Source organism: Heterodontus francisci, chromosome 46, assembly GCF_036365525.1.
Source record: "Heterodontus francisci isolate sHetFra1 chromosome 46, sHetFra1.hap1, whole genome shotgun sequence".
Taxonomy (NCBI): Eukaryota; Metazoa; Chordata; class Chondrichthyes; order Heterodontiformes; family Heterodontidae; genus Heterodontus; species Heterodontus francisci.
The window spans coordinates 19,032,295-19,058,247 of NC_090416.1; the positions used below are offsets into that span (position 1 = coordinate 19,032,295).

General features: G+C 55.1%; 2 protein-coding genes across 2 annotated transcripts in view; both read left to right on the forward strand.

The window, feature by feature from the left end:
• Positions 1-205: 205 nt before the first annotated feature.
• On the forward strand, positions 206-24,932 carry LOC137356952 (uncharacterized). Its single transcript, XM_068022836.1, has 4 exons — positions 206-383; positions 1,171-3,966; positions 23,943-24,077; positions 24,859-24,932. Exons 2-4 carry the CDS (start codon positions 1,503-1,505, stop codon positions 24,930-24,932), a joined length of 2,673 nt encoding a protein of 890 aa, XP_067878937.1. The 5' UTR covers positions 206-383; positions 1,171-1,502.
• Positions 24,933-25,847: 915 nt separating this feature from the next.
• The window catches only part of LOC137356903 (AP-4 complex accessory subunit RUSC2-like), a 17,816-nt gene continuing 17,710 nt past the window's right edge, over positions 25,848-25,953 (forward strand). Inside the window, exon 1 of the mRNA XM_068022742.1 lies at positions 25,848-25,896. Within this exon, the coding sequence (XP_067878843.1) occupies positions 25,848-25,896 (49 nt within the window). The remainder of the gene's footprint in view (positions 25,897-25,953) is intronic.

Below are 25,953 nucleotides of genomic sequence, written 5' to 3' on the forward strand. Positions count from 1 at the left end.
TCTCCAAACCTTGAAGCTGCTGTTGTCTGTCGGTAATGTTGCTGGCCTGCCTATAACCTGCCCTTATTTCACATTATCAGCACTCACAGTTGCTTTCTATTTTTGTGATGATAGATTGCAAGGCTGCTTTAATTCAGAGTCCTGTGAAGAGCCAATAACAGTGCAGGCTCTGCCTTGCGTCATTTGAAGCCTCGAGGGTGTGTGTGGGGAGATTCAGTCGATGGAATTGAAGGCTCGGCAGTATCCAGGGCGAGGAGGCTTCATTCATTGAGAGAGCCAAGCGCAGCAGATGGTGCAAGGAAGGCAGTGCCCATTTATCTCCCTGCAGCCTGATTAAACAGCCTGCTTGGTGCAGCAACCAAGAGAGGGACAGACTTCGCCAGGTAAGCACTTTCCCTGCATACCTCCCCACCTCACCAGCCCCCAGTAAGCACAGTTCTCCCCACCGCCCCCCCCCCCCTTCCCCCACTCCCCTAGTTCCTGACAGATCCCAGAGCCACAGCCTAGTTATCACCAGCAGATGCTTGACTGTAATTGAGCACAATTAAACGATTCCGGGACCGGTTGAGCGTGACGGGTATGAGTGGGGAGAGGGAGGGGGGTGTGGGGGGTTGGGATCAGGGTGTGTCCCATTTAGAGAATGACGTAATTGTGTTGTACAGATGTACATCGATCTATCGGTGCTGTAGCTGACTGCACAATGCAGAGGGCACGTAACCTCACACCGAGACATCATGTCAGAATGAAACATACCCTCCGTCTGCCGTCGGTGGGACTTGCACTGTGTGGGTTATCTCACTTGAGCAGGAGGAGGCAACTCTTGTTTTGGGGGATGGGGAGGAATGCTTGTTGGGGGAGAGTCTCTCACTGGGGGCGTGGGGGGGATGTGTCAGTGTTCACTGGGGGGCACTCATACTCGGATGCAACTAGTTAGCGGGATTTTTTCCAAGACTTTTGTGGCGGGGTTTGCATTCAGACTCGGCCGTGCCCCTGCTGTGCACACAGAGCTGCACACATTTGGAGAATGGCCCACTTAGACCTTGAACCCGTAGTCTCCAGCAGCAGGGTCAGCACCATTGGGAGGGATGGGGAATGGGAGATAAAGTTTGCAGTGATGGGAAGGAGCTGTTGCATTGATCCCTGCTTCTCTGCCTTGTCCCCACACTGCAGTGTCCTGAGTAACTGAGGAGAGCAAGAGATCTGAGGCTTGGCACATTGTCAGGGAGATTGATCGGTGTCTGCACACTGGAAGAGGTATCACCACGCCTCCTGCTCATACCCCCCACTGCCGCCACACCCTACGGACACTCGGACGGGGATAGTTGCTGTTGGCAGAGGGAGGATATGGAGAACTGACAGCGAGAGATGAACATCTGACCAGAAAGCGACAGGATCCCTTCCTATAGTTACCCCTGCCCGCGCTCCCACCCCTTACCCCAGCCCCACAACTAGCCCAGGGAGCAACAATTGATGGGGGAGGATCTCTCCTGGGGCTACAGAGTATGATCTCCAGCAGCATGTACCCCTGCGTCATCCAGGAATTCGACCACCTTCCGCCACTGGAGGCCAGCTGTCACTCCAACCGGGTGTTTGCGGCCAGGGAATGCACCCTCAAAAACCTCAATACCCTCCGTCTGCGGGGCTGCTCCTTCGGGCGCTACACAGGCGGCTTCCTCATCCCCCCTCCCCAAGACAGCCAAGCCCAGCTTACCCTGGGCGCCGCGACCGTGGGCACCTGGGAACAGACACCATCCCACGGGGGAGGAGAGGGCTCTGTCTGCACCGGGTGCCAGGGTAAGGCTGCCAACCAGTCGCCCAAAGTGGATGCCAACTGCAATAACCCGACGGAGCGCTGCCGTTCCTGCCCCCGCTCAGCGTCATGCACCGCACGGGACGGTCAAGAGGCCCCTCCTGATGTCAGCTCCCCGTCTTCGGCCTCCACCCGCTCCCCATCATCGTCCTCCGCCTCCTCCTCCTCCTCTCCGCTCAGCAGCTGCTCAGACTTTGACTCCGACACCAATCCCAACACCATTTGCCAGGATGAGTTGGCCAACTCTGAACCGACCTGTGAACCCCGAGAGCCAGTGATCAGTAGCTGCCGTTCTGCCAGCTCCAGCCCCTTGTCTAAGCTAGCCAAGGTTGGGAACACCTGCCCAGACTCTTTGTCTATCAGCCCTGGTTCTGATCAGGATGCAGTTGGTGAGGTAAATAATGTGGGTGTGGTTGAACCAGGACCAGTGCTGAGGATCCCACTGAAGTCCCCCATCAAATCCCATTCAGACATCAACCAGAACCTCAGTCCTACTGCCCAGGTCACAGGTCAGAGGTCAACTGGACAACATGACCCCAAGGTTAGCTGCAAAACCTTTGCCATGTTCGATCACCTTTCCAACATCGACAGACTGAAGGCTTCACCTCATGGGGGCTTTATCGGCAAACTGCCCTCTCCCCAGTCCCAGCCATCAATCCCGCTCTTCAGCACATTAGGTCAGCTCACTCCGGCCAAGCTTCAAGCCGCAGTCAGCGAGGCTCCTGAGCAAGGCTGGGTCACACTCTCTCCATTCGACGAGGCACCCAGGCTGTTTTCTACACCCAGAGTGCAAGGCGAGCAGCTCATGACATTTGAAGACACTCCAATTGAGACCAAAGCCCAGCCGGAAGAGCTCCGCCTAGGGGCCAAAGCCCAGCTGGAAGAGCTCCGCCTAGGGGCCAAAGCCCAGCAGGAAGAGCTCTGCCTGGGGGCCAAAGCCCAGCCGGAAGAGTTCCGCCTGGGGGCCAAAGCTCAGCCGGAAGAGCTGCCCCTGGGGGCCAGAGCCCAGCCCGACGAGCTGCCCCTGGGGGCCAAAGCCCAGCCCAAAGTGCTCCGCCTGGGGGCCAAAGCCCAGCCTAAAGCTCTCCCCTTGGGGGCCAAAGCCCAGTCCGAAGAGCTCCGGCAGGGGGCCCAAGATCAGCCCAATATGTTCCACCTGGAGGCAGAGGCCAAAGCCCGGCCCGAAGGGCTCCGCCTGGGGGCCAAAGCCCGGCCCGAAGGGCTCCGCCTGGGGGCCAAAGCCCGGCCCGAAGGGCTCCACCTGGGGGCCAAAGCCCGGCCCGAAGGGCTCCGCCTGGGGGCCAAAGCCCGGCCCGAAGGGCTCCGCCTGGGGGCCAAAGCCCGGTCCGAAGGGCTCCGCCTGGGGGCAAAAGCCCAGCCCGAAGGGCTCTGCCTGGGGGCCAAAACCCAACCCAGTACACGGAAACCCAGAAACATCACCTCTTTTCACGAGTTGGCACAGAAGAGAAGGCAAAGCACAGCTGGACATGCAATCCCCAAAGCCAAAGAGGACAAGAGCGACTGGTTAATGGCCTTCTCCCCTGACAGCGAGCTGCCACCACCTCCAAATGCCTTGATGCATCAGCAGGCAGGAGCTGTCCCTGAGTCCCAGGGCACGGGAAACAGCTGGAGCCAGCAGAAGGAGGTGGTCACCTTCAGGGAGCTTCGCTACAGGAGCCACCTGGGCAAGTGTAGCCTTCCATTCAGTCAGAGTGATGCACAGTGCGGTTCAACACGCAATGCGATGAGGGACAGCACTCAGCATGGGTCAGAGGCTGGAGGTCAAGGGCTGAACCCAGCTGCAGTTAAGGGGTCAGAAGAGGAGGACAGGGGCTGCTCAGCAAACACAGGACCTGGAAACGGCAAGAGTTTGTTGGAGTCGGTGACGGAAGTTTCGGATAAACTAAGCACCAGGCAGCTCGGAGGACAGAATCTCTTTGACAAGCCCCAGAACTCACGTGACTTAGAGGACAGTCAATATACTGGAGACCACCTGTTGGCGAAGACCTTCCTCAGACCGAAACAAGTGAAGGGTCGTGAAGAGGGTCAAGCAGAGGGTCGCAGAGAGGTTCATACAGAGGAACCCGCCAGCGTGGATGGAGAAAGCAGCAGAGCCCGTGGAAAGGCTGATGGCCGAGACAAGACCACCAAAGAAGGTAAGAGAGTGTGTGGAACTTTCCCAATCCTGTCAATCCTATTCCTAGTGTATGTGTGGGGAGCATTCCCAGCAACATTCAACAGCCCATCACAGCGACTGTTACTCTGAAAGGCAGTGACTGATGCAGCTACAACCAAAAACTCCCAAAGCAGTGTGGAGATGAATGGTCAGTTCATCTGGTATTGCTGGTGTTGAGGAATGAATATTGACACAGAACAGCCATGGGATCTGTAACATCCACCAGGGCCAAGGTTCAATGTCACATCTCAAAGATGGAACTTCCGACAGCACAGGGCACCCTCAGTACTGACCCTCCGACAGTGCGGTGCACCCTCAGTACTGACCCTCTGACAGTGCGGCGCTCCCTCAGTACTGACCCTCCGACAGTGCGGCGCACCCTCAGTACTGACCCTCTGACAGTGCGGCGCTCCCTCAGTACTGACCCTCCGACAGTGCGGCGCACCCTCAGTACTGACCCTCCGACAGCACAGCGCACCCTCAGTACTGACCCTCCGACAGTGCGGCGCACCCTCAGTACTGACCCTCTGACAGTGCAGCACTCCCTCAGTACTGACCCTCCGACAGTGCGGCGCACCCTCAGTACTGACCCTCTGACAGTTCAGCACTCCCTCAGTACTGACCCTCCGACAGTGCGGCAATCCCTCAGTACTGACCCTCCGACAGCACAGCGCACCCTCAGTACTGACCCTCCGACAGTGCGGCAATCCCTCAGTACTGACCATCTGACAGTGCAGCACTCCCTCAGTACTGACCCTCCGACAGTGCAGCGCTCCATCAGTACTGACCCTCTGACAGTGCGGCGCACCCTCAGTACTGACCCTCTGACAGTGCGGCACTCCCTCAGTACTGACCCTCCGACAGTGCAGCGCTCCATCAGTACTGACCCTCCGTCAGTGCAGCACTCCCTCAGTACTGACCCTCCGTCAGTGCAGCACTCCCTCAGTACTGACCCTCCGTCAGTGCGGCGCTCCCTCAGTACTGACCCTCCGACAGCGCGGCGCTCCCTCAGTACTGACCCTCTGACAGTGCAGCACTCCCTCAGTACTCACCCTCCGACAGCGCGGCGCTCCCTCAGTGCTGACCATCCGACAGCGCAGCGCACCCTCAGTACTGACCCTCTGACAGTGCGGCACTCCCTCAGTACTGACCCTCCGTCAGTGCAGCACTCCCTCAGTACTGACCCTCTGACAGTGCGGCGCTCCCTCAGTACTGACCCTCTGACAGTGCAGCACTCCCTCAGTACTGACCCTCTGACAGTGCAGCACTCCCTCAGTACTGATCCTCCGACAGTGTGGCACTCCCTCATTACTGACCCTCTGACAGTGCGGCACTCCCTCAGTACTGACTCTCCGACAGCACAGTGCACCCTCAGTACTGACCCTCCACAGTGCGGCGCTCCCTCAGTACTGACCCTCTGACAGTGCGGCACTCCCTCAGTACTGACCCTCTGACAGTGCAGCACTCCCTCAGTACTGACCCTCCGACAGTGCAGCACTCCCTCAGTACTGACCCTCCGACAGTGCAGCACTCCCTCAGTACTGACCCTCCGACAGCGCGGCGCACCCTCAGTACTGACCCTCTGACATTGCGGCACTCCCTCAGTACTGACTCTCCGTCAATGCGGCACTCCCTCAGTACTGACCCTCCGTCAGTGCTGCACTCCCTCAGTACTGACCCTCTGACAGCACAGTGCACCCTCAGTACTGACCCTCCACAGTGCGGCGCTCCCTCAGTACTGACCCTCTGACAGTGCGGCACTCCCTCAGTACTGACCCTCTGACAGTGCGGCACTCCCTCAGTACTGACCCTCTGACAGTGCAGCACTCCCTCAGTACTGACCCTCTGACAGTGCGGCACTCCCTCAGTACTGACCCTCCGACAGTGCGGCACTCCCTCAGTACTGACCCTCCGTCAGTGCGGCACTCCCTCAGTACTGACCCTCCGTCAGTGCGGCACTCCCTCAGTACTGACCCTCCGTCAGTGCAGCACTCCCTCAGTACTGACCCTCCGTCAGTGCAGCACTCCCGCAGTACTGACCCTCTGACAGTGCGGCACTCCCTCAGTACTTAACCTCCGTCAGTGCGGGACTCCCTCAGTACTGACCCTCCGACAGCGCAGCGCACCCTCAGTACTGACCCTCCGACAGTGCGGCACTCCCTCAGTACTGACCCTCCGTCAGTGCAGCACTCCCTCAGTACTGACCCTCTGACAGTGCGGCACTCCCTCAGTACTGACCCTCCGTCAGTGCAGCACTCCCTCAGTACTGACCCTCTGACAGTGCAGCACTCCCTCAGTACTGACCCTCCGACAGTGCGGCGCTCCCTCAGTACTGACCCTCTGACAGTGCGGCACTCCCTCAGTACTGACCCTCCGACAGCACAGTGCACCCTCAGTACTGACCCTCCACAGTGCGGCGCTCCCTCAGTACTGACCCTCTGACAGTGCAGCACTCCCTCAGTACTGACCCTCCGACAGCACAGTGCACCCTCAGTACTGACCCTCCACAGTGCGGCGCTCCCTCAGTACTGACCCTCCGACAGTGCAGCACTTCCTCAGTACTGACCCACCGACAGCGCGGCGCACCCTCAGTACTCACCCTCCACAGTGCGGCGCTCCCTCAGTACTGACCCTCCACAGTGCGGCGTTCCCTCAGTACTGACCCTCTGACAATGCGGCACTACCTCAGTACTGACCCTCTGACAATGCGGCGCTCCCTCAGTACTGACCCTCTGACAATGCGGCACTCCCTCAGTACTGACCCTCCACAGTGCGGCACTCCCTCAGTACTGACCCTCCACAGTGCGGCACTCCCTCAGTACTGACCCTCCGACAGTGCAGCGCTCCCTCAGTACTGACCCTCCGACAGTGCAGCGCTCCCTCAGTACTGACCCTCCGACAGTGCAGCGCTCCCTCAGTACTGACCCTCCGACAGTGCAGCACTCCCTCAGTACTGACCCTCCGACGGTGCGACGCTCCCTCAGTAAGGCACTTGGAGTGTCAGCCTGGATTCTGTGCTCAAGCCTCTGTAGTGGAGCTCAAACCCAAAACTTGGTGACTCGAGGGGAGAGAGCCATGCACTGAGCAGTGATGGTTTATTTTGATGGAAACAAACATATGGGGACATGTAAAGTGGGCTCCCGACGCATCACCTGTTTGACACTAAACCACAGAGTCCAGATCTACCCAACTGTGTGCAACAATTTCACCCAACACCAACAACAACTTGTATTTATGTAGCACTTTTAACGTTTCACCGGAGCCATTATCAAACAAAAAGTGATACTGAGCCATATGAGGAGATATTAGGACAGGTGTCCAAAAGCTTGGTCAAAAAGGAGCTTCTTAAAGGAGGAGAGAGAGAGGCGGAGAGGTTTAAGGAGGGAATTCCAGAGCTTAGGGCCCCCAGGCGGCTGAAGGCACGGCCGCCAATGGTGGAGCGATTCAATATTGTGTGAACAAAAGAGTAGAATTGGGGCAATGCAGAGATCGGGAGGATTGAGGGGTTTTTGATCACCTGTCTTAATATCTTCTTACGTGACCTGGCAACTGGTAACGTTCCTGTAAAGCACCTTGGGACATTTTACTCCGTAGAATATATGGCACAGAAACAGGCTGTTCGGCCTAACCAGTCCACACCAGTGTTTCTGCTCCTCTCGAGCCTCCTCCCATCATTCCTCATCGAAATCTATCATTGTAACCCTCTATTCCCTTCTCCCTCATATGCTTGTCTCGCTTTACCTTAAATGCATTGATACTATGCCTCTATATCCTTTTAATAATATGGGGACTGCACTTTTAACTACATTAAAAGGTGCTATATAAATGCAAGCTATGAGAGGAGACGATGACCTTGTTTTGTATGAAGAACCCAACTGTTTTCCCAATGTCCTCCATTTGACTCCAGTCCCTATACACTCTGGTTTATCGTTAACCTAACAGTTGTTGTTCAGTCAACTCACAACCCACAATTGGCCTGCGCACCCCTGGAATGGAAAGGATACTGAGGCCAATTGTGGTGCTGATGGAACTGTACTCCTGTAATATTGGGCACCTGCAGAGAGCGTGGGGTGCTCAGAGAACTGGAAAGATGGGGTAGGAATAATTTTGACCTCTACCAATGATAATGCCCCATTCCTTGTTGCCATGGCAGGTCTCTTTGTGTAGCAAGAGTTGCTGTGATTGGTTCCTGTGCGTTGTTAAGTGGAATTCCGTAGCCATGACTCCATCTCAGTTTGCCAGATGACCTCACAGTGAGTCAGGTCCCCGGTTTATCGGAGTTTACATGTTAACTAATGTCTGTTATCTGACATTTGGTTACCGTTTAATTAAAATCTGCCTTGAATTTGGTTGGCACAGGTGAGTTGTTTGGACAGTTGCTGAAGATGGGTTTAACTGCGGGTTAGAGCAGAGAGCGTCCTGTTTAATCCGTCAGTCAACAGCCCTGAGGCAAAGCAATCAGGAAGATCCCAAGTTCCATTCCTGATCAGCTGATCTCATCCAGGGCGCCAGTTGATAGAAATCTCAACTCAGCAAGAGAGAATTAGACTCTTATACCAGTGCAGGCTCCATGCCTGAGCAACCTAACCTTAACCCTAGTCCCAATTCCCTGCTGTTTCCCCGTACCTCTTAGCATTATTCCTCATCATGTGTTCCCCACAACGTCGTGACTGATGTGACTGCACCAGCCCTCGCTGGGAATGGATCCCATGTCCCAACAACTCTTTGGGTTCAAAGAATGTTCCCCTACCCTTGTCCTGAAGCACTCCTGTGACTAACCCTGAGTTTATGCCCCTCCATTCATTGACCAGATAAAACAGACTAATACCGGGCTAAAAGGGTTAAATTACGACGACAGGGCACATAGACTAGGCTTGTATTCCCTCAAGTAGCAGATTAAGGGCGATCTAATTGAGGTGTTTAGATTTAGAACATTACAGCACACTACAGGCCCTTCGGCCCTCGATGTTGCGCCGACCTGTGAAACCATCTGACCTACACTATTCCATTTTCATCCATATGTCTATCCAATGACCACTTAAATGCCCTTAAAGTTGGCGAGTCTACTACTGTTGCAGGCAGGGCGTTCCACGCCCCTACTACTCTCTGAGTAGATGCCTAGGATTGCACAATTTAAAAAAACTTTAATTATATGCATTAAAATACAAGATTATGTTTTAAAGCCCAGCAGTTACAGCAATCACAATAGTACAGCCATACTTAAAATGTGTTCACGTTTCGAGATAACCTACTTCTTTAAAGATTTGGCAAAATCTAGTCCGTTTAAAATGATTAAAAGATTTGATAGTTTCTCTCTACCCTATTTCCTCTGGTGGGGGGAGGGGAAGAGTCCAGAACAAGGGGGCAGAACCTTTAAATTCGAGCCAGGCCGTTCAGGGGTGATATGAGGAAGCACTTCTTCACACAAAGTGGGAGTGGAAATCTGGAACACTCTCCCCCCAAAAAGCTGTTGGGGCTGAAAGTCAGTTGGAAATGGGCAACTTGAGATGGATTGATTTTTGTTGGGTAAGGATTACAGAACCAGGCTGGTAGATAGAGTTAAGATACATGTTGGCCATGATCGAATTGAATGGCAGAACAGGTGCAAGGGGCTGAATGGCCTCCTGCTGTTGCTATGTTCTTCTTGACTGTAACGGGCTTTGGGGTATCCAGGGGTAATGAAAGGCACTCTATAAATGCAAGTTAGTTTCTGATGAATGAGTTATTGCAGTGAAAGGGTTAATAGCACAATGCAGTTATGAAGAGACTCTGTGTTTCGTAAGAGCAGGAAGCTTTAGTTTCGCTTTGGTCCTGACTTGCGGGCAGAGCCTCCCCTGTTTGTTCGCTGTACTGAGATTGGGGTGAGAAGCTGTGCAGGTGCTGATGAGTGGTCATGTCAGCGGGAAGCTGTGAACTCGGGCACAGGGTCAAGGGTGAACAGACCCTCTGGGTCAGGCTGCTGAACAGCAGGCCCTGAGCAAAAGATCCAGGCCTGGGTTTTCCTTCCAGCTCCTGGCTCTGCGTTTCGAGCTAATCAGGTGAGCTTCAGTCGTAGACGTTGGCGATTCTGCCCCAGATTCGATTGCAGCAGGCCCTGGGGAAGGTGCAGAGATATACCAGAATTATACCAGGGCTGAGGGATGTCAGTTATGTGGTGAGACTGGAGAAGCTGGGGTTGGTTCCCCTTGGAGCAGGGAAGGTTCATGGGAGATTTTATAGAGGCGTTGAAAATCATGCAGGGCTTTGATAGAATAAATAAGGAGAAACTGTTTCCTTGTCTCAATAGGTAAATCCATATCTCTGTCACCTCCTCCAGCCCCTACAACCCTCCAAGATCTCTGTGCTCCTCCAAACCTGCCCTCCTGCTCATCCCCAATTTCCATCACTCCACCATTGGCGGCCGTGCCTTCAGCTGCCTGGGGCCCTAAGCTCTGGAATTCCCTCCCTAAACCTCTCCGTCTCTCTCTCTCCTTTAGGAAACTCCGTAAAACCTTCAGTTTGACCAAGCTTTTGGCACCTCTCCTAATATCTCCTCATGTGGCTTCATTGTCAATTTTTGTCTGATTTATGCTCCTGAGAAGCACTTTTAGATATGTGAGATATGTTATCTTTTGCTGAATCTGTACTCAGTATTAAAATGCCTATTCTGCTAGATTAAAATTCAAACGGGACAAACCGGTGTCACAGGTGAGAGATAGAAGCCAAGAACAAACGGAACTGGGAGAGGGGGGGGTGACCCTTACCTTGTTGTACCTTCATGGCCACGGCAAAAGTGTTCACGTTGAGGCCTGTCTGATCGCCATGCGGAGAGTGTGACTATCCAAAAGCAATAAGCACACCACCCTTTCAGACTGTTAATCAGCAAATCCTCCCACTGTTTCACACTGTTCTCCAGAGGGAAGACTGTGACAATACAACGTCAAGGACTGTCCAGCTCCTGCCCACTCCCCTTCCATCCCCGTTGTACATTCACTTGGTTGGATTCATCTACTTTCTTTTCCTCTTCCAAACTCGTGCCTCCCCTCCAGTAACTGCACCCACCCCCCACTCCCCACCCCCTCCACCCCTCCCAGTTCAGGATATCTTGGGTCACGCTCCAAGGCTTACACTGGGTTCATCAACTGGCCTCAGTGTTGTGGGTTAGGGAGGTTAGGAAGAGGTGGTGGGCTTGGGGGGGGGGGGCGCGGTGGTGTAGGGGAGTGGAGATAGACAACTGTGATTCCTGCTCCTCACCCACTGGCTGGCCAACCCTACTGGAGTGTGAGTGTGAGTGTGGATGCTCCGTGAGGATGTGCTGCCCTCTCTGGTGGAGCAAGGCCTTTCTTTGTGGAGGTATGAGGGGTATGACGCAGCACCCGCAGAAATGAGTCAGTGCCTTCGGGAGAGGAAGAAGGAAGAGGGGTCTTGCACTTCCATAGCCCCTTTCACCACCTTAGGACACCCCAAAGCTCTTCCCACCCACTGAAGTGCTTTTCTGAAGTGTCGTCACTGCTGTAATGCAGGAAGCGCGGCAACCAATTTGCGCACAGCAAGATCCCACAAACAGCAACGTGGATAATGACCAGATCAGTCTGTTTTTAGGGACGTTTTGCTGCATCATGTGGAAGTTGTTGTCAGAACCTGTGACTGCATCCCGTTCAGTTTGACCCTGGTCCAGTCTTCAGGAATAGGTGCCCAGGCTGCTCCCCTCTGTCGGAGGCCTGGTGTTCGGGAGGGGTCTGGTTCAGCAGCTCAACTGGGGATCAATCAGCTGCTCTGTCACAAGGTTGCTACTGATCTCCTCCCTGTGGTGCAGAAGAGGAGCAGAGAATCTGGGGAAGCTTCCTTGGCATTTCACTCCGTGCAAAGAAGCTTGATAGAGTCCCAGATTCTGACAGAATAAAATATTGACCCATGTCAGTAATATTCATGTTCTCCCCCCGCCCCACCGTGGTGTTTACAGTCTTGCTTCTTAACTTGCAATTCTTACTGTCCTTGTCATACGTCCTAAATGAGCGGCTCAGCTCCATCCAAACTGCTGTCGGTCTCAACCTGCTCCTGAGAAGGAGTTAATAGGAGGAGCTTGGTTACAGAGGTGAGCTTTAAAAGGGAGAGAGAGAGAGAGAGAGAGAGTTCCAGAGACTGGGACCCAGGCGGTTGGAAGCACGTCGACCAACAGTGGGGTGACCCAGAGGCTGGAATTGAAAGAATAATGTTCTCGTACCAAGTCCTGTTCGCCCATCACTCCCTGCGCTTGCTAACCTACATCGGCTCGCAGTCCGGCAATGCCTCCAAACTAAAATTCTTATCCTTTTGTTCAAATCCCTCCATAGTCTCGCTACCCACCTCCTCCCCACCCCTAGCTATATCTGTAACCTCCTCCAGCCCCATAACCCTTCTGAGATCTCTGCGTTCCTCCAATTCCAGCCTCTTTGCATCCCCCGATTCCCATCGCTCCACCATTGGCAGCCGTGCCTTCAGCTGCCTGGACCCGAAGCTCTGGAATTCCCTCCCTAAACCTCTCCGTCTCTCCCTCTCCTCCTTTAAGAGGGTGCTTAAAACCAACCCCTTTGACCACACTTTTGGTCACCTGTCCTAATATCTCCTTATGTGACTCAGTGTCAAATTTTGTCTGATTTACCCTCCAGTGAAGCAACTTAGGGCCTTAAAGGTGCTATAAAAATGCTATTTGTTGTTCCTACAGCCAGAATATTCTCCCTTCTTTCAAAAAAAATTTCATTTTGCATTTACTTTTTCTATCTTAAAAAGAAACCATCTGTCTGGGTGGACAGTATCAGAAGGGACAACAGTGAAGATAAACAAGGAGTTTTTAAAACATATAATGCAGACTCTTTTTTTGGGTGAGGTGAGGTTTATTGGGGGATAATACACAGGTTACTGAGTACAGTGGTGAGTCAAATGGAATCTTCTTATTGCAATTGACTATGTCTCTGGATTAGCTGATCTCTCGGACAGGACAGTTTGAAGGGTCTGGGGAGAAGGATCAGCCAGGGTTCCTGCTCCTGATCACTGTCCATTGACCCCTGGGTCAGAGAGAGGGGGAAATCAGCCAGGGTCCCTGCTCCTGATCACTATCCACTGACCCTGGGTTAGAGAGAGGGGAAATCAGCCAGGGTTCCTGCTCCTGATCACTGTCCACTGATCCCTGGGTTAGAGAGAGGGGGAAATCAGCCAGGGTTCCTTCTCCTGATCACTGTCCACTGACCCCTGGGTTAGAGAGAGGGGGAAATCAGCCAGGGTTCCTGCTCCTGATCACTGTCCACTGACCCCTGGGTTAGAGAGAGGGGAAATCAGCCAGGGTTCCTGCTCCTGATCACTGTCCATTGACCCCTGGGTCAGAGTGAGGGGGGAAATCAGCCAGGGTTCCTGCTCCTGATCACTGTCCAGTGACCCCTGGGTTAGAGAGAGGGGGAAATCAGCCAGGGTTCCTGCTCCTGATCACTATCCACTGACCCCTGGGTTAGAGAGAGGGGGAAATCAGCCAGGGTTCCTGTTCCTGATCACTGTCCACTGACCCCTGGGTTAGAGAGAGGGGGAAATCAGCCTGGGTTCCTGCTCCTGATCACTGTCCACTGACCCCTGGGTTAGAGAGAGGGGGAAATCAGCCAGGGTTCCTGTTCCTGATCACTGTCCACTGACCCCTGGGTTAGAGAGAGAGGAAATCAGCCAGGGTTCCTGTTCCTGATCACTGTCCAGTGACCCCTGGGTTAGAGAGAGAGGAAATCAGCCAGGGTTCCTGTTCCTGATCACTGTCCACTGACCCCTGGGTTAGAGAGAGGGGAAATCAGCCAGGGTTCCTGTTCCTGATCACTGTCCACTGACCCCTGGGTTGGAGAGAGGGGGAAATCAGACAGGGTTCCTGCTCCTGATCACTGTCCAGTGACCCCTGGGTCAGACAGAGGGGGGAAATCAGCCAGGTTTCCTGTTCCTGATCACTGTCCACTGACCCCTGGGTCAGAGAGAGGGGGGAAATCAGCCAGGTTTCCTGTTCCTGATCACTGTCCACTGACCCCTGGGTCAGAGAGAGGGGGGAAATCAGCCAGGGTTCCTGCTCCTGATCACTATCCACTGACCCCTGGGTTAGAGAGAGGGGAAATCAGCCAGGGTTCCTGCTCCTGATCACTGTCCACTGACCCCTGGGTTAGAGAGAGGGGAAATCAGTCAGGGTTCCTGCTCCTGATCACTGTCCAGTGACCCCTGGGTTAGAGAGAGGGGGAAATCAGCCAGGGTTCCTGCTCCTGATCACTGTCCACTGACCCCTGGGTTAGAGAGTGGGGAAATCAGCCAGGGTTCCTGCTCCTGATCACTGTCCAGTGACCCCTGGGTTAGAGAGAGAGGGGGAAATCAGCCAGGGTTCCTGCTCCTGATCACTGTCCAGTGACCCCTGGGTCAGAGAGAGAGGAAATCAGCCAGGGTTCCTGCTCCTGATCACTGTCCACTGACCCCTGGGTCAGACAGAGGGGGGAAATCAGCCAGGTTTCCTGTTCCTGATCACTGTCCACTGACCCCTGGGTCAGAGAGAGGGGGGAAATCAGCCAGGGTTCCTGCTCCTGATCACTATCCACTGACCCCTGGGTTAGAGAGAGGGGAAATCAGCCAGGGTTCCTGCTCCTGATCACTGTCCACTGACCCCTGGGTTAGAGAGAGGGGAAATCAGTCAGGGTTCCTGCTCCTGATCACTGTCCAGTGATCCCTGGGTTAGAGAGGGGGGAAATCAGCCAGGGTTCCTGCTCCTGATCACTGTCCAGTGACCCCTGGGTCAGACAGAGGGGGGAAATCAGCCAGGTTTCCTGTTCCTGATCACTGTCCACTGACCCCTGGGTCAGAGAGAGGGGGGAAATCAGCCAGGGTTCCTGCTCCTGATCACTATCCACTGACCCCTGGGTTAGAGAGAGGGGAAATCAGCCAGGGTTCCTGCTCCTGATCACTGTCCAGTGATCCCTGGGTTAGAGAGGGGGGAAATCAGCCAGGGTTCCTGCTCCTGATCACTGTCCAGTGACCCCTGGGTCAGAGAGAGGGGGAATTAGTCAGGGTTCCTGCTCCTGATCACTGTCCACTGACCCCTGGATTAGAGAGAGGGGGGAAATCAGCCAGGGTTCCTGCTCCTGATCACTGTCCACTGACCCCTGGGTTAGAGAGAGGGGAAATCGGCCAGGGTTCCTGCTCCTGATCACTGTCCATTGACCCCTGGGTTAGGGAGAGGGGGAAATCAGCCAGGGTTCCTGCTCCTTATCACTGTCCACTGACCCCTGGGTTAGGGAGGGGGGAAATCAGCCAGGGTTCCTGCTCCTGATCACTGTCCAGTGACCCCTGGGTCAGAGACAGGGGGAAATCAGCCAGCCTTCCTGCTCCTGATCACTGTCCAGTGGCCCCTGGGTTAGAGAGAGGGGGGAAATTAGCCAGGGTTCCTGCTCCTGATCACTGTCCATTGACCCCTGGGTCAGAGACAGGGGGAAATCAGCCAGGGTTCCTGCTCCTGATCACTGTCCAGTGGCCCCTGGGTTAGAGAGAGGGGGGAAATCAGCCAGGGTTCCTGCTCCTGATCACTGTCCATTGACCCCTGGGTTAGAGAGAGGGGGAAATCAGCCAGGGTTCCTGCTCCTGATCACTGTCCATTGATCCCTGGGTTAGAGAGAGAGGGGACATCAGCCAGGGTTCCTGCTCCTGATCACTGTCCAGTGACCCCTGGGTTAGAGAGAGAGGGGAAATCAGCCAGGGTTCCTGCTCCTGATCACTGTCCAGTGACCCCTGGGTTAGAGAGAGGGGAAATCAGTCAGGGTTCCTGCTCCTGATCACTGTCCAGTGACCCCTGGGTTAGAGAGAGGGGGAAATCAGCCAGGGTTCCTGCTCCTGATCACTGTCCACTGACCCCTGGGTTAGAGAGTGGGGAAATCAGCCAGGGTTCCTGCTCCTGATCACTGTCCAGTGACCCCTGGGTTAGAGAGAGAGGGGGAAATCAGCCAGGGTTCCTGCTCCTGATCACTGTCCAGTGACCCCTGGGTCAGAGAGAGAGGAAATCAGCCAGGGTTCCTGCTCCTGATCACTGTCCACTGACCCCTGGGTCAGACAGAGGGGGGAAATCAGCCAGGTTTCCTGTTCCTGATCACTGTCCACTGACCCCTGGGTCAGAGAGAGGGGGGAAATCAGCCAGGGTTCCTGCTCCTGATCACTATCCACTGACCCCTGGGTTAGAGAGAGGGGAAATCAGCCAGGGTTCCTGCTCCTGATCACTGTCCACTGACCCCTGGGTTAGAGAGAGGGGAAATCAGTCAGGGTTCCTGCTCCTGATCACTGTCCAGTGATCCCTGGGTTAGAGAGGGGGGAAATCAGCCAGGGTTCCTGCTCCTGATCACTGTCCAGTGACCCCTGGGTCAGACAGAGGGGGGAAATCAGCCAGGTTTCCTGTTCCTGATCACTGTCCACTGACCCCTGGGTCAGAGAGAGGGGGGAAATCAGCCAGGGTTCCTGCTCCTGATCACTATCCACTGACCCCTGGGTTAGAGAGAGGGGAAATCAGCCAGGGTTCCTGCTCCTGATCACTGTCCAGTGATCCCTGGGTTAGAGAGGGGGGAAATCAGCCAGGGTTCCTGCTCCTGATCACTGTCCAGTGACCCCTGGGTCAGAGAGAGGGGGAATTAGTCAGGGTTCCTGCTCCTGATCACTGTCCACTGACCCCTGGATTAGAGAGAGGGGGGAAATCAGCCAGGGTTCCTGCTCCTGATCACTGTCCACTGACCCCTGGGTTAGAGAGAGGGGAAATCGGCCAGGGTTCCTGCTCCTGATCACTGTCCATTGACCCCTGGGTTAGGGAGAGGGGGAAATCAGCCAGGGTTCCTGCTCCTTATCACTGTCCACTGACCCCTGGGTTAGGGAGGGGGGAAATCAGCCAGGGTTCCTGCTCCTGATCACTGTCCAGTGACCCCTGGGTCAGAGACAGGGGGAAATCAGCCAGCCTTCCTGCTCCTGATCACTGTCCAGTGGCCCCTGGGTTAGAGAGAGGGGGGAAATCAGCCAGGGTTCCTGCTCCTGATCACTGTCCATTGACCCCTGGGTTAGAGAGAGGGGGAAATCAGCCAGGGTTCCTGCTCCTGATCACTGTCCATTGATCCCTGGGTTAGAGAGAGAGGGGACATCAGCCAGGGTTCCTGCTCCTGATCACTGTCCAGTGACCCCTGGGTTAGAGAGAGAGGGGAAATCAGCCAGGGTTCCTGCTCCTGATCACTGTCCAGTGACCCCTGGGTTTGAGAGAGAGGGGAAATCAGCCAGGGTTCCTGCTCCTGATCACGGTCCAGTGACCCCTGGGTCAGAGACAGGGGGAAATCAGCCAGGGTTCCTGCTCCTGATCACTGTTCAGTGACCCCTGGGTTTGAGAGAGAGGGGAAATCAGCCAGGGTTCCTGCTCCTGATCACGGTCCAGTGACCCCTGGGTCAGAGACAGGGGGAAATCAGCCAGGGTTCCTGCTCCTGATCACTGTCCAGTGGCCCCTGGGTTAGAGAGAGGGGGAAATCAGTCAGGGTTCCTGCTCCTGATCACTGTCCATTGACCCCTGGGTTAGGGAGAGGGGGAAATCGGCCAGGGTTCCTGCTCCTGATCACTGTCCACTGACCCCTGGGTTATGGAGAGAGGGATATCAGCCAGGGTTCCTGCTCCTGATCACTGTCCAGTGGCCCCTGGGTTAGAGAGAGGGGGAAATCAGTCAGGGTTCCTGCTCCTGATCACTGCCCACTGACCCCTGGGTGAGAGAGGGGGACATCAGCCAGGGTTCCTGCTCCTGATCACTGTCCAGTGATCCCTGGATTAGAGAGAGAGGGAAATCAGCCAGGGTTCCTGCTCCTGATCACTGTCCATTGACCCCTGGGTCAGAGTGAGGGGGGAAATGAGCCAGGGTTCCTGCTCCTGATCACTGTCCAGTGATCCCTGGGTTAGAGAGAGGGGGAAATCAGCCAGGGTTCCTGCTCCTAATCACTGTCCATTGACCCCTGGGTTAGAGAAAGGGGGAAATCTGTCAGGGTTCCTGCTCCTGATCACTGTCCATTGACCCCTGGGTCAGAGAGAGGGGGAAATCAGCCAGGGTTCCTGCTCCTGATCACTGTCCATTGACCCCTGGGTTAGAGAGAGGGGGAAATCAGCCAGGGTTCCTGCTCCCGATCACTGTCCATTGACCCCTGGGTTAGGGAGAGGGGGAAATCGGCCAGGGTTCCTGCTCCTGATCACTGTCCATTGACCCCTGGGTTAGGGAGAGGGGGAAATCAGCCAGGGTTCCTGCTCCTGATCACTGTCCATTGACCCCTGGGTTAGGGAGAGGGGGAAATCAGCCAGGGTTCCTGCTCCTGAACACTGTCCATTGATCCCTGGGTCAGAGAGAGGGGAAATCAGCCAGGGTTCCTGCTCCTGATCACTGTCCAGTGACTCCTGGGTTAGAGAGAGGGGGAAATCAGCCAGGGTTACTGCTCCTGATCACTGTCCACTGACCCCTGGGTCAGAGAGAGGGGAAATCAGCCTGGGTTCCTGCTCCTGATCACTGTCCATTGACCCCTGGGTTAGAGAGAGGGGAAATCGGCCAGGGTTCCTGCTCCTGATCACTGTCCATTGACCCCTGGGTTAGGGAGAGGGGGAAATCAGCCAGGGTTCCTGCTCCTGATCACTGTCCATTGACCCCTGGGTTAGAGAGAGAGGGGGAAATCAGCCAGGGTTCCTGCTCCTGATCACTGTCCAGTGACTCCTGGGTTAGAGAGAGGGGGAAATCAGCCAGTGTTCCTGCTCCTGATCACTGTCCATTGACCCCTGGGTTAGAGAGAGGGGGGAAATCAGCCAGGGTTCCTGCTCCTGATCACTGTCCACTGACCCCTGGGTTAGAGAGAGGGGAAATCGGCCAGGGTTCCTGCTCCTGATCACTGTCCATTGACCCCTGGGTTAGGGAGAGGGGGAAATCAGCCAGGGTTCCTGCTCCTGATCACTGTCCATTGACCCCTGGGTTAGGGAGAGGGGGAAATCGGCCAGGGTTCCTGCTCCTGATCACTGTCCATTGACCCCTGGGTTAGAGAGAGGGGGAAATCAGCCAGGGTTCCTGCTCCTGATCACTGTCCATTGACCCCTGGGTTAGAGAGAGGGGGAAATCAGCCAGGGTTCCTGCTCCCGATCACTGTCCATTGACCCCTGGGTTAGGGAGAGGGGGAAATCGGCCAGGGTTCCTGCTCCTGATCACTGTCCATTGACCCCTGGGTTAGGGAGAGGGGGAAATCAGCCAGGGTTCCTGCTCCTGATCACTGTCCATTGACCCCTGGGTTAGGGAGAGGGGGAAATCAGCCAGGGTTCCTGCTCCTGAACACTGTCCATTGATCCCTGGGTTAGAGAGAGGGGGAAATCAGCCAGGATTCCTGCTCCTGATCACTGTCCAGTGACCCCTGGGTCAGAGAGAGGGGGATATCAGCCAGGGTTCCTGCTCCTCATCACTGTCCATTGACCCCTGGGTCAGAGACGGGGAAATCAGCCAGGGTTCCTGCTCCTGTTCACTGTCCAGTGATCTCCAGCACTTTAGCCCAATGAGAGTCTGTGCCCCCAGCACTGTAAGTAAGGGAGAGCCCCTGCCCCCAGAACTGTACCCCAGGGAGAGCCCCTGCCCCCTGCACTGTACCCCAGGGAGAGCCCGTTCCCATAGCACTGTACCCCAGGGACAGCCCGTGCCCATAGCCAGGTGCCCCAGCAAAGCCAGTGCCCGCAGCACTGTGTGACAGGGAGGGTCCGTGCCCCCAGCACTGTCTCCCAACGAGAGCCAATGCCTGCAGCACTGTACCCCAGGTGAGACCCAGTGCCCACAGCACTGTACCCCAGTGACAGCCAGTGCCCCCAGCACTCTACCCCAGGGAGAGCCCGTGCCCCCTGCATTGTACCCCAGGTAGAACCAGTGTCCACAGCTCTGTGCCCTGGGAGGGTCCGTGCCCCCTGCATTGTACCCCAGGGAGAACCGGTGTCCACAGCTCTGTGCCCTGGGAGGGTCCGTGCCCCCTGCATTGTACCTCAGGGAGAACCGGTGTCCACAGCTCTGTGCCCTGGGAGGGTCCGTGCCCCCTGCATTGTACCCCATGGAGAACCAGTGTCCACAGCTCTGTGCCCTGGGAGGGTCCGTGCTCACACACTGTACCCCAGTGAGAATCCGTGCCCTCAGCACTGTACCCCAGGGAGTCTGTGCCCCCGGACACATCCCCCAGGGAGGGTCCGTGCTCCCACACTGTACCCTGGTGAGAGTCAGTGAGTCCAGAGTAGTGAGGCATTGCTGGGTTCTCATTTATTCTTGTTCATTCTTTTCATTATTTATAAATGTCTCATTTTGTCCAGAGTTGTGACTAATTCATGTTATTCTTTTTTCTCCATTTCCCTGTCTTTGCCTCCCTTCCCCACATGATATTTGTTGAATGTTTTTTCATCTGTTTCTTGTGTTTTGTAAACTTTTTTTTTTACTTCCTCCTATCTTTCCTGCACTTCTCTCTCTCTCTCTCATCCCCCCCTCTCTCTCTCTATCCCTCTCCTCCCTGCTACCCTGCCTTTCAATCTGTCCATACTTGTCCCCTTCCCCTCTCCTCATCTCTTTCTTTCCCCCATCGCTCCCTCCTCACCTCCCCTCTCTCTCCATCATCCCCTCTCTCTCCATCATCCCCTCTCTCTCCATCATCCCCTATCCCTCCATCTTCCTCTCTCTCTCCATCTTCACCTCTCTCCCCATCCTTCTTTCTCTCCCCCTCCTTCTCGCTCTCTTCCCTCCTCCTCCTCTCTCTCTCTCCCCCTCCTCCTCCTCTCTCTCTCTCCCCCTCCTCCTCCTCTCTCTCTCTCCCCTCCTCCCCTCTCTCTCTCCCCCTCCTCCTCTCTCTCTCTCCCCTCCTCCTCTCTCTCTCTCCCCCTCCTCCTCTCTCTCTCTCTCCCCCTTCTCTCCCTCTCTCCCCCTCCTCCTCTCTCTCTCTCCCCCTCCTCCTCTCTCTCTCTCCCCCTCCTCCTCTCTCTCTCTCTCCTCCTCCTCTCTCTCTCTCCCCCTCCTCCTCTCTCTCTCTCCCCCTCCTCCTCTCTCTCTCTCTCCCCCTCCTCCTCTCTCTCTCTCTCCCCCTCCTCCTCTCTCTCTCTCCCCCTCCTCCTCTCTCTCTCCCCCTCCTCCTCCTCTCTCTCTCCCCCTCCTCCTCTCTCTCTCTCCCCCCCCTCCTCTCTCTCTCTCCCCCCCCTCCTCTCTCTCTCTCCCCCCCCTCCTCTCTCTCTCTCCCCCTCCTCCTCTCTCTCTCTCCCCCTCCTCCTCTCTCTCTCTCCCCCTCCTCCTCTCTCTCTCCCCCCCTCCTCCTCTCTCTCTCCCCCCCTCCTCCTCTCTCTCTCCCCCCCTCCTCCTCTCTCTCTCCCCCCCTCCTCCTCTCTCTCTCCCCCCCTCCTCCTCTCTCTCTCCCCCCCTCCTCCTCTCTCTCTCCCCCCCTCCTCCTCTCTCTCTCCCCCCCTCCTCCTCTCTCTCTCCCCCCCTCCTCCTCTCTCTCTCCCCCCTCCTCCTCTCTCTCTCCCCCCCTCCTCCTCTCTCTCTCCCCCCCTCCTCCTCTCTCTCTCCCCCCCTCCTTCTCTCTCTCCCCATCCTTCTCTCTCTCCCCCATCCTTCTCTCTCTCTCCCCATCCTTCTCTCTCTCTCCCCATCCTTCTCTCTCTCTCCCCCTCCCTTCTCTCTCTCTCTTCCCCCCCCCCCATCTCTCTCTCTCCTCCTCCCATCTCTCTCCCTCCATCGCTCCCTCCCTCCCATCTTTCTCTCTCTCCCCCCATCTCTCTCTCTCTCTCTCTCTCTCCCTCTCCCATCTCTCTCTGTTCCCTGCCCATCTCTCGCTCCATTCCCCTCTCCCTCTCCTCCCATCTCTCTCTCCCTCCCTCCCATCTTTCTCTCTGTCCTCCCTCCCTCTCCCATCTCTCTCTGTCCCTGCCCATCTCTCGCTCCATCCCCTCTCCCTCTCCTCCATCTCTCTGTCACACAACTCTCCCCATCTTGCTCTCTTCCTCTCTCCTCCTACATTCACTTTCTCACACATGCCCCTCCAGCATTGCATCTCTCTTCCCCAGACACCAGCGACCCCATACCCTTCAGCTCCAGCCCTTCCTGCTTTGTCTCTCTGCTGACAGGAGCCCACCATCTTCTGGCCTCGTCCACCACTCCATCCCTGCCCGTCACTCATTGGTCAACACTGCGTCCAGCCTGAGCCCCACCTCTCCTCAGACGCCTCTCCCCCCATGCCCTCTGACCCCGGGCCCCTGACTCAATCTTTCCACCAGGAGCAGCAGACCACTGCTGTGACCTGCACCCCACTGAAAGGTCAAAGGTCAGCCCCACCTTCCACCCACAGCTGGACAGTGCCCCCTGTCCGGTCGCTGTGCGCCCTTCCCTGTCGGGGCCTACTCTCCACCTCAGCGAGGAAGCCTACCCCTGCTGGACACTCCAGACTGGTCCTCCCTCTGGTCCCCTTTCTTCCCAAGGAGCCGGACCTTTCCAGCCACAGAATTCCCTTCCTATGATCTACCCTGCCTGGCCTCATCCCTACCCCACCATGGCATGGCCTCCTATTCCCATGGATCCCGGCTCCCCTCGGGCTGTGTTTTGGGACTGTTTCCCCAAATCCTTATCCTCCATCCTGCATGGAAACCTGCTTCCGAAGGAACAATCGTTGGAATTGCCAAGGATCAGAGGGAAAATGTGGAGGGTTTTCCATTGGGAACGTTGGCAGTAAGTCACTTTCAATCTTTCAATAATGCTGTCATCATGCTCTGACTCACGCACTCTCTCTCACACACACACACACACACACACACACACACACACACACACACACACACACACACACACACACACACACACACACACACACACACACACACACACACACACACACACACACACACACACACACACACACACACACACACACACACACACACAAAGATATGCATGCTCTCACACACACAACCTCTCTCTCACACATCTGTGTGTGCACAATCTTGCCCACAATCTGTCTCTCTCTCCCAAGCAGGCACACCGTCTTTCTCACGCGTACATTCTCTCTGTTTCTCATGTGCACACACACACACAGTCTCTCACTCATACACTGTCTCCCTAATCTCTCTCTCTCTCTCTCTCACATATACAAACCATTCACACACTCTTGCACTCACAAACTGTGCCTCTACTCTGTCTTTTCGATGTTCTGCGCTTCCCCCTCCTGGCAGTGACTCATGGTGGGAATTGGTATCAAGCAGGGCTGAGCTGCAGATTCCACAGGGGAAACTATTTCCTCTGCTGGAGGAGTCCAGGACAAAGGGGAAGAACCTTAAAATTCGAGCCAGGCCGTTCAGGGGTGATAGCAGGAAGCACTTGTTCACACAAAGGGGAGTGGAAATCTAGGACACACTCCCAATAAAAACTGTTGAGGCTGGGGGGAGCGGGGTGGCAGAGTCAGTTGAAAATATCAAAACTGAGGTTGATGAATTTTTGTTGGGTAAGGGGATTAAGTAATATGGAGCCAAGGCAGGAAGATGGAGTTGAGATACAGACCAGCCATGATCTAATTGATTGGCAGTGACGCCACATCCCATGAATGAATAAAAAGAACAGGCTGGAAGGGCTGAATGGCCTCCTCCTCTTCCTTTGTTCTCAGTACATAGCACCAGAAATAGATACTAATAAATGACCCATTAGAGTGGGAGATTAGCGGCCCCAGTTTAAAAGCATGTGATGGGGAGTTGGTGGGTTCAGAGTAAAGAATCAGTACATTCTCAGCCTCTGCTGGTGTGAGCGCCACAGACTCCTCTGAGCATGTCTGCTGTCTCTGTTAGCCTTAGCTCCCTCCCTCTCTCCCTTACCCTGGGTGGTGGGGAAGGGTGTTTTATTCGGAGGGAGATGGTCACTGATCCGCATTTACCTCGTGTGCTCTGTGCTTTTGTTTTGTGTGTTGCAGTTGGCCGAAGCTGTTCTTTACCCGGGCGATCTCGTGTGGAATGGTGTGAAATGACCAGCCCAGTGACCAATCCCTGCCTTCACTCGCCCTTCCTGAGGGGCAGCCTTCCCTTGCTGAGCCCACAGCACAAGAGAGGTACGAGCATTACATGGTCTCTCCTGAGTCTCGGAACTAGGGAACCGTCGGAGGAGGAATCTATCCTAATAATAAAATAAAAGCAAAATACTGCGGATGCTGGAAATCTGAAATAAAAACAGAAAGCGCTGGAAATACTCAGCGGGTCAGGCAGCTGTGGAGAGAGAAACAGAGTTAACGTTTCAGGTCTGTGACCTTTCATCAGAACTGGCAAAGGTTTTAAAATAATTAGGTTTTAAGCAAGTGACGGGGAGAGGGGTGGGGGAGAGAACAAAAGAGAAAGTGTGTGATAGGGCAGGAGAGATTAAATAACAAAGATGTGATGGAACAAAGGGCAAAGGGAGTGGTAATAGCCATAGTAACAGACAAAGCATTTGTACAGAGAGAGTGTGAATGGCAGAATAATAAACCGCTCTGTCTCGAAGCACAAAGATGAAAAACTGTCATGTGGGTCAGCTCACTGGACAGGGAACATGATGCTGTGATGACTCTGCACTCACCAGGTTACTACCCCAAAGAGCTGTGGGTGCTCAGTTGTTGAGTAGATTCAAGTCCGAGATGAATAGACTTATGTACAGTCAGAGATTGAATGGATCTGTCAATGGGGTGGGAAAGTGAGGTAGAGGTGAAGGATCAGCCATGGTCATAGTGAATGGTGGAGCAGGCTAGAGGGGCCCGAATGTCCTGCTCCTGCACCTATTTCTTATGTTGTCATGTGATATTCCAAATCCTCTCAGCTGTGTTGTTCCCGGTGTTTATTATATCGTGTTTCTCTGTCTAGGTCTGCTGTGGGCCGTGATGTGTCTGTGGATAGAATCATCTCCCATTTTAGTGTTGCCCGGAACATTGTTCTGAAGGTATAAGTTAAAAAACCTCATTCATTATTTGTATGGAGTGACAGGTGTAACCTGTGTTCTCCAAACACTGTACTACCTGCAGTGCAAAATCAGTCCACAAACAGGCTGCACCGCGAGGCAGCACCGCACTGTCAGAGGGTCAGTACTGAGGGAGTGCTGCACTGTCAGAGGGTCCGTACTGAGGAGTGTCGCACTGTCGGAGGGTCAGTACTGAGGGAGTGCCGCACTGTCAGAGGGTCAGTACTGAGGGAGTGCTGCACTGTCAGAGGGTCCGTACTGAGGGAGTGTCGCACTGTCGGAGGGTCAGTACTGAGGGAGTGCCGCACTGTCGGAGGGTCAGTACTGAGGGAGTGCCGCACTGTCGGAGGGTCGGTACTGAGGGAGTGCCGCACTGTCGGAGGGTCAGTACTGAAGGAGTGCCGCACTGTCAGAGGGTTAGTACTGAGGGAGTGTCGCACTGTCAGAGGGTCAGTACTGAGGGAGTGTCGCACTGTCAGAGGGTCAGTACTGAGGGAGTGCTGCACTGTCAGAGGGTCAGTACTGAGGGAGTGCTGCACTGTCAGAGGGTCAGTACTGAGGGAGTGTCGCACTGTCAGAGGGTCAGTACTGAGGGAGCGCTGCACTGTCGGAGGGTCAGTACTGAGGGAGCGCTGCACTGTCAGAGGGTCAGTACTGAGGGAGACCTGCACTGTCGGAGGGTCAGTACTGAGGGAGACCTGCACTGTTGGAGGGTCAGTACTGAGGGAGCGTCGCACTGTCGGAGGGTCAGTACTGAGGGAGTGCTGCTCTGTCGGAGGGTCAGTACTGAGGGAGCGTCGCACTGTCGGAGGGTCAGTACTGAGGGAGTGCTGCTCTGTCGGAGGGTCAGTACTGAGGGAGACCTGCACTGTAAAGCCCTTTCGGACACGATGAAATGGTGAAAGACACTGTTGAAATGACAGCTTTCTATCCATCTCATTGCTGTGCAGAAAATGAATGAAACTTTACACAGATAAACACACGTCACCATGCCTCAGTAA

Excerpts from the sequence above, each read along its gene's own strand:
- LOC137356952 (XM_068022836.1), top strand. The coding sequence starts at position 1,503 with ATGATCTCCAGCAGCATGTACCCCTGCGTCATCCAGGAATTCGACCAC. Across the intron at positions 3,967-23,942 it reads AGACAAGACCACCAAAGAAG|TTGGCCGAAGCTGTTCTTTA; the intron begins GTAAGAGAGTGT and ends TGTGTGTTGCAG. Across the intron at positions 24,078-24,858 it reads GAGCCCACAGCACAAGAGAG|GTCTGCTGTGGGCCGTGATG; the intron begins GTACGAGCATTA and ends TTCTCTGTCTAG.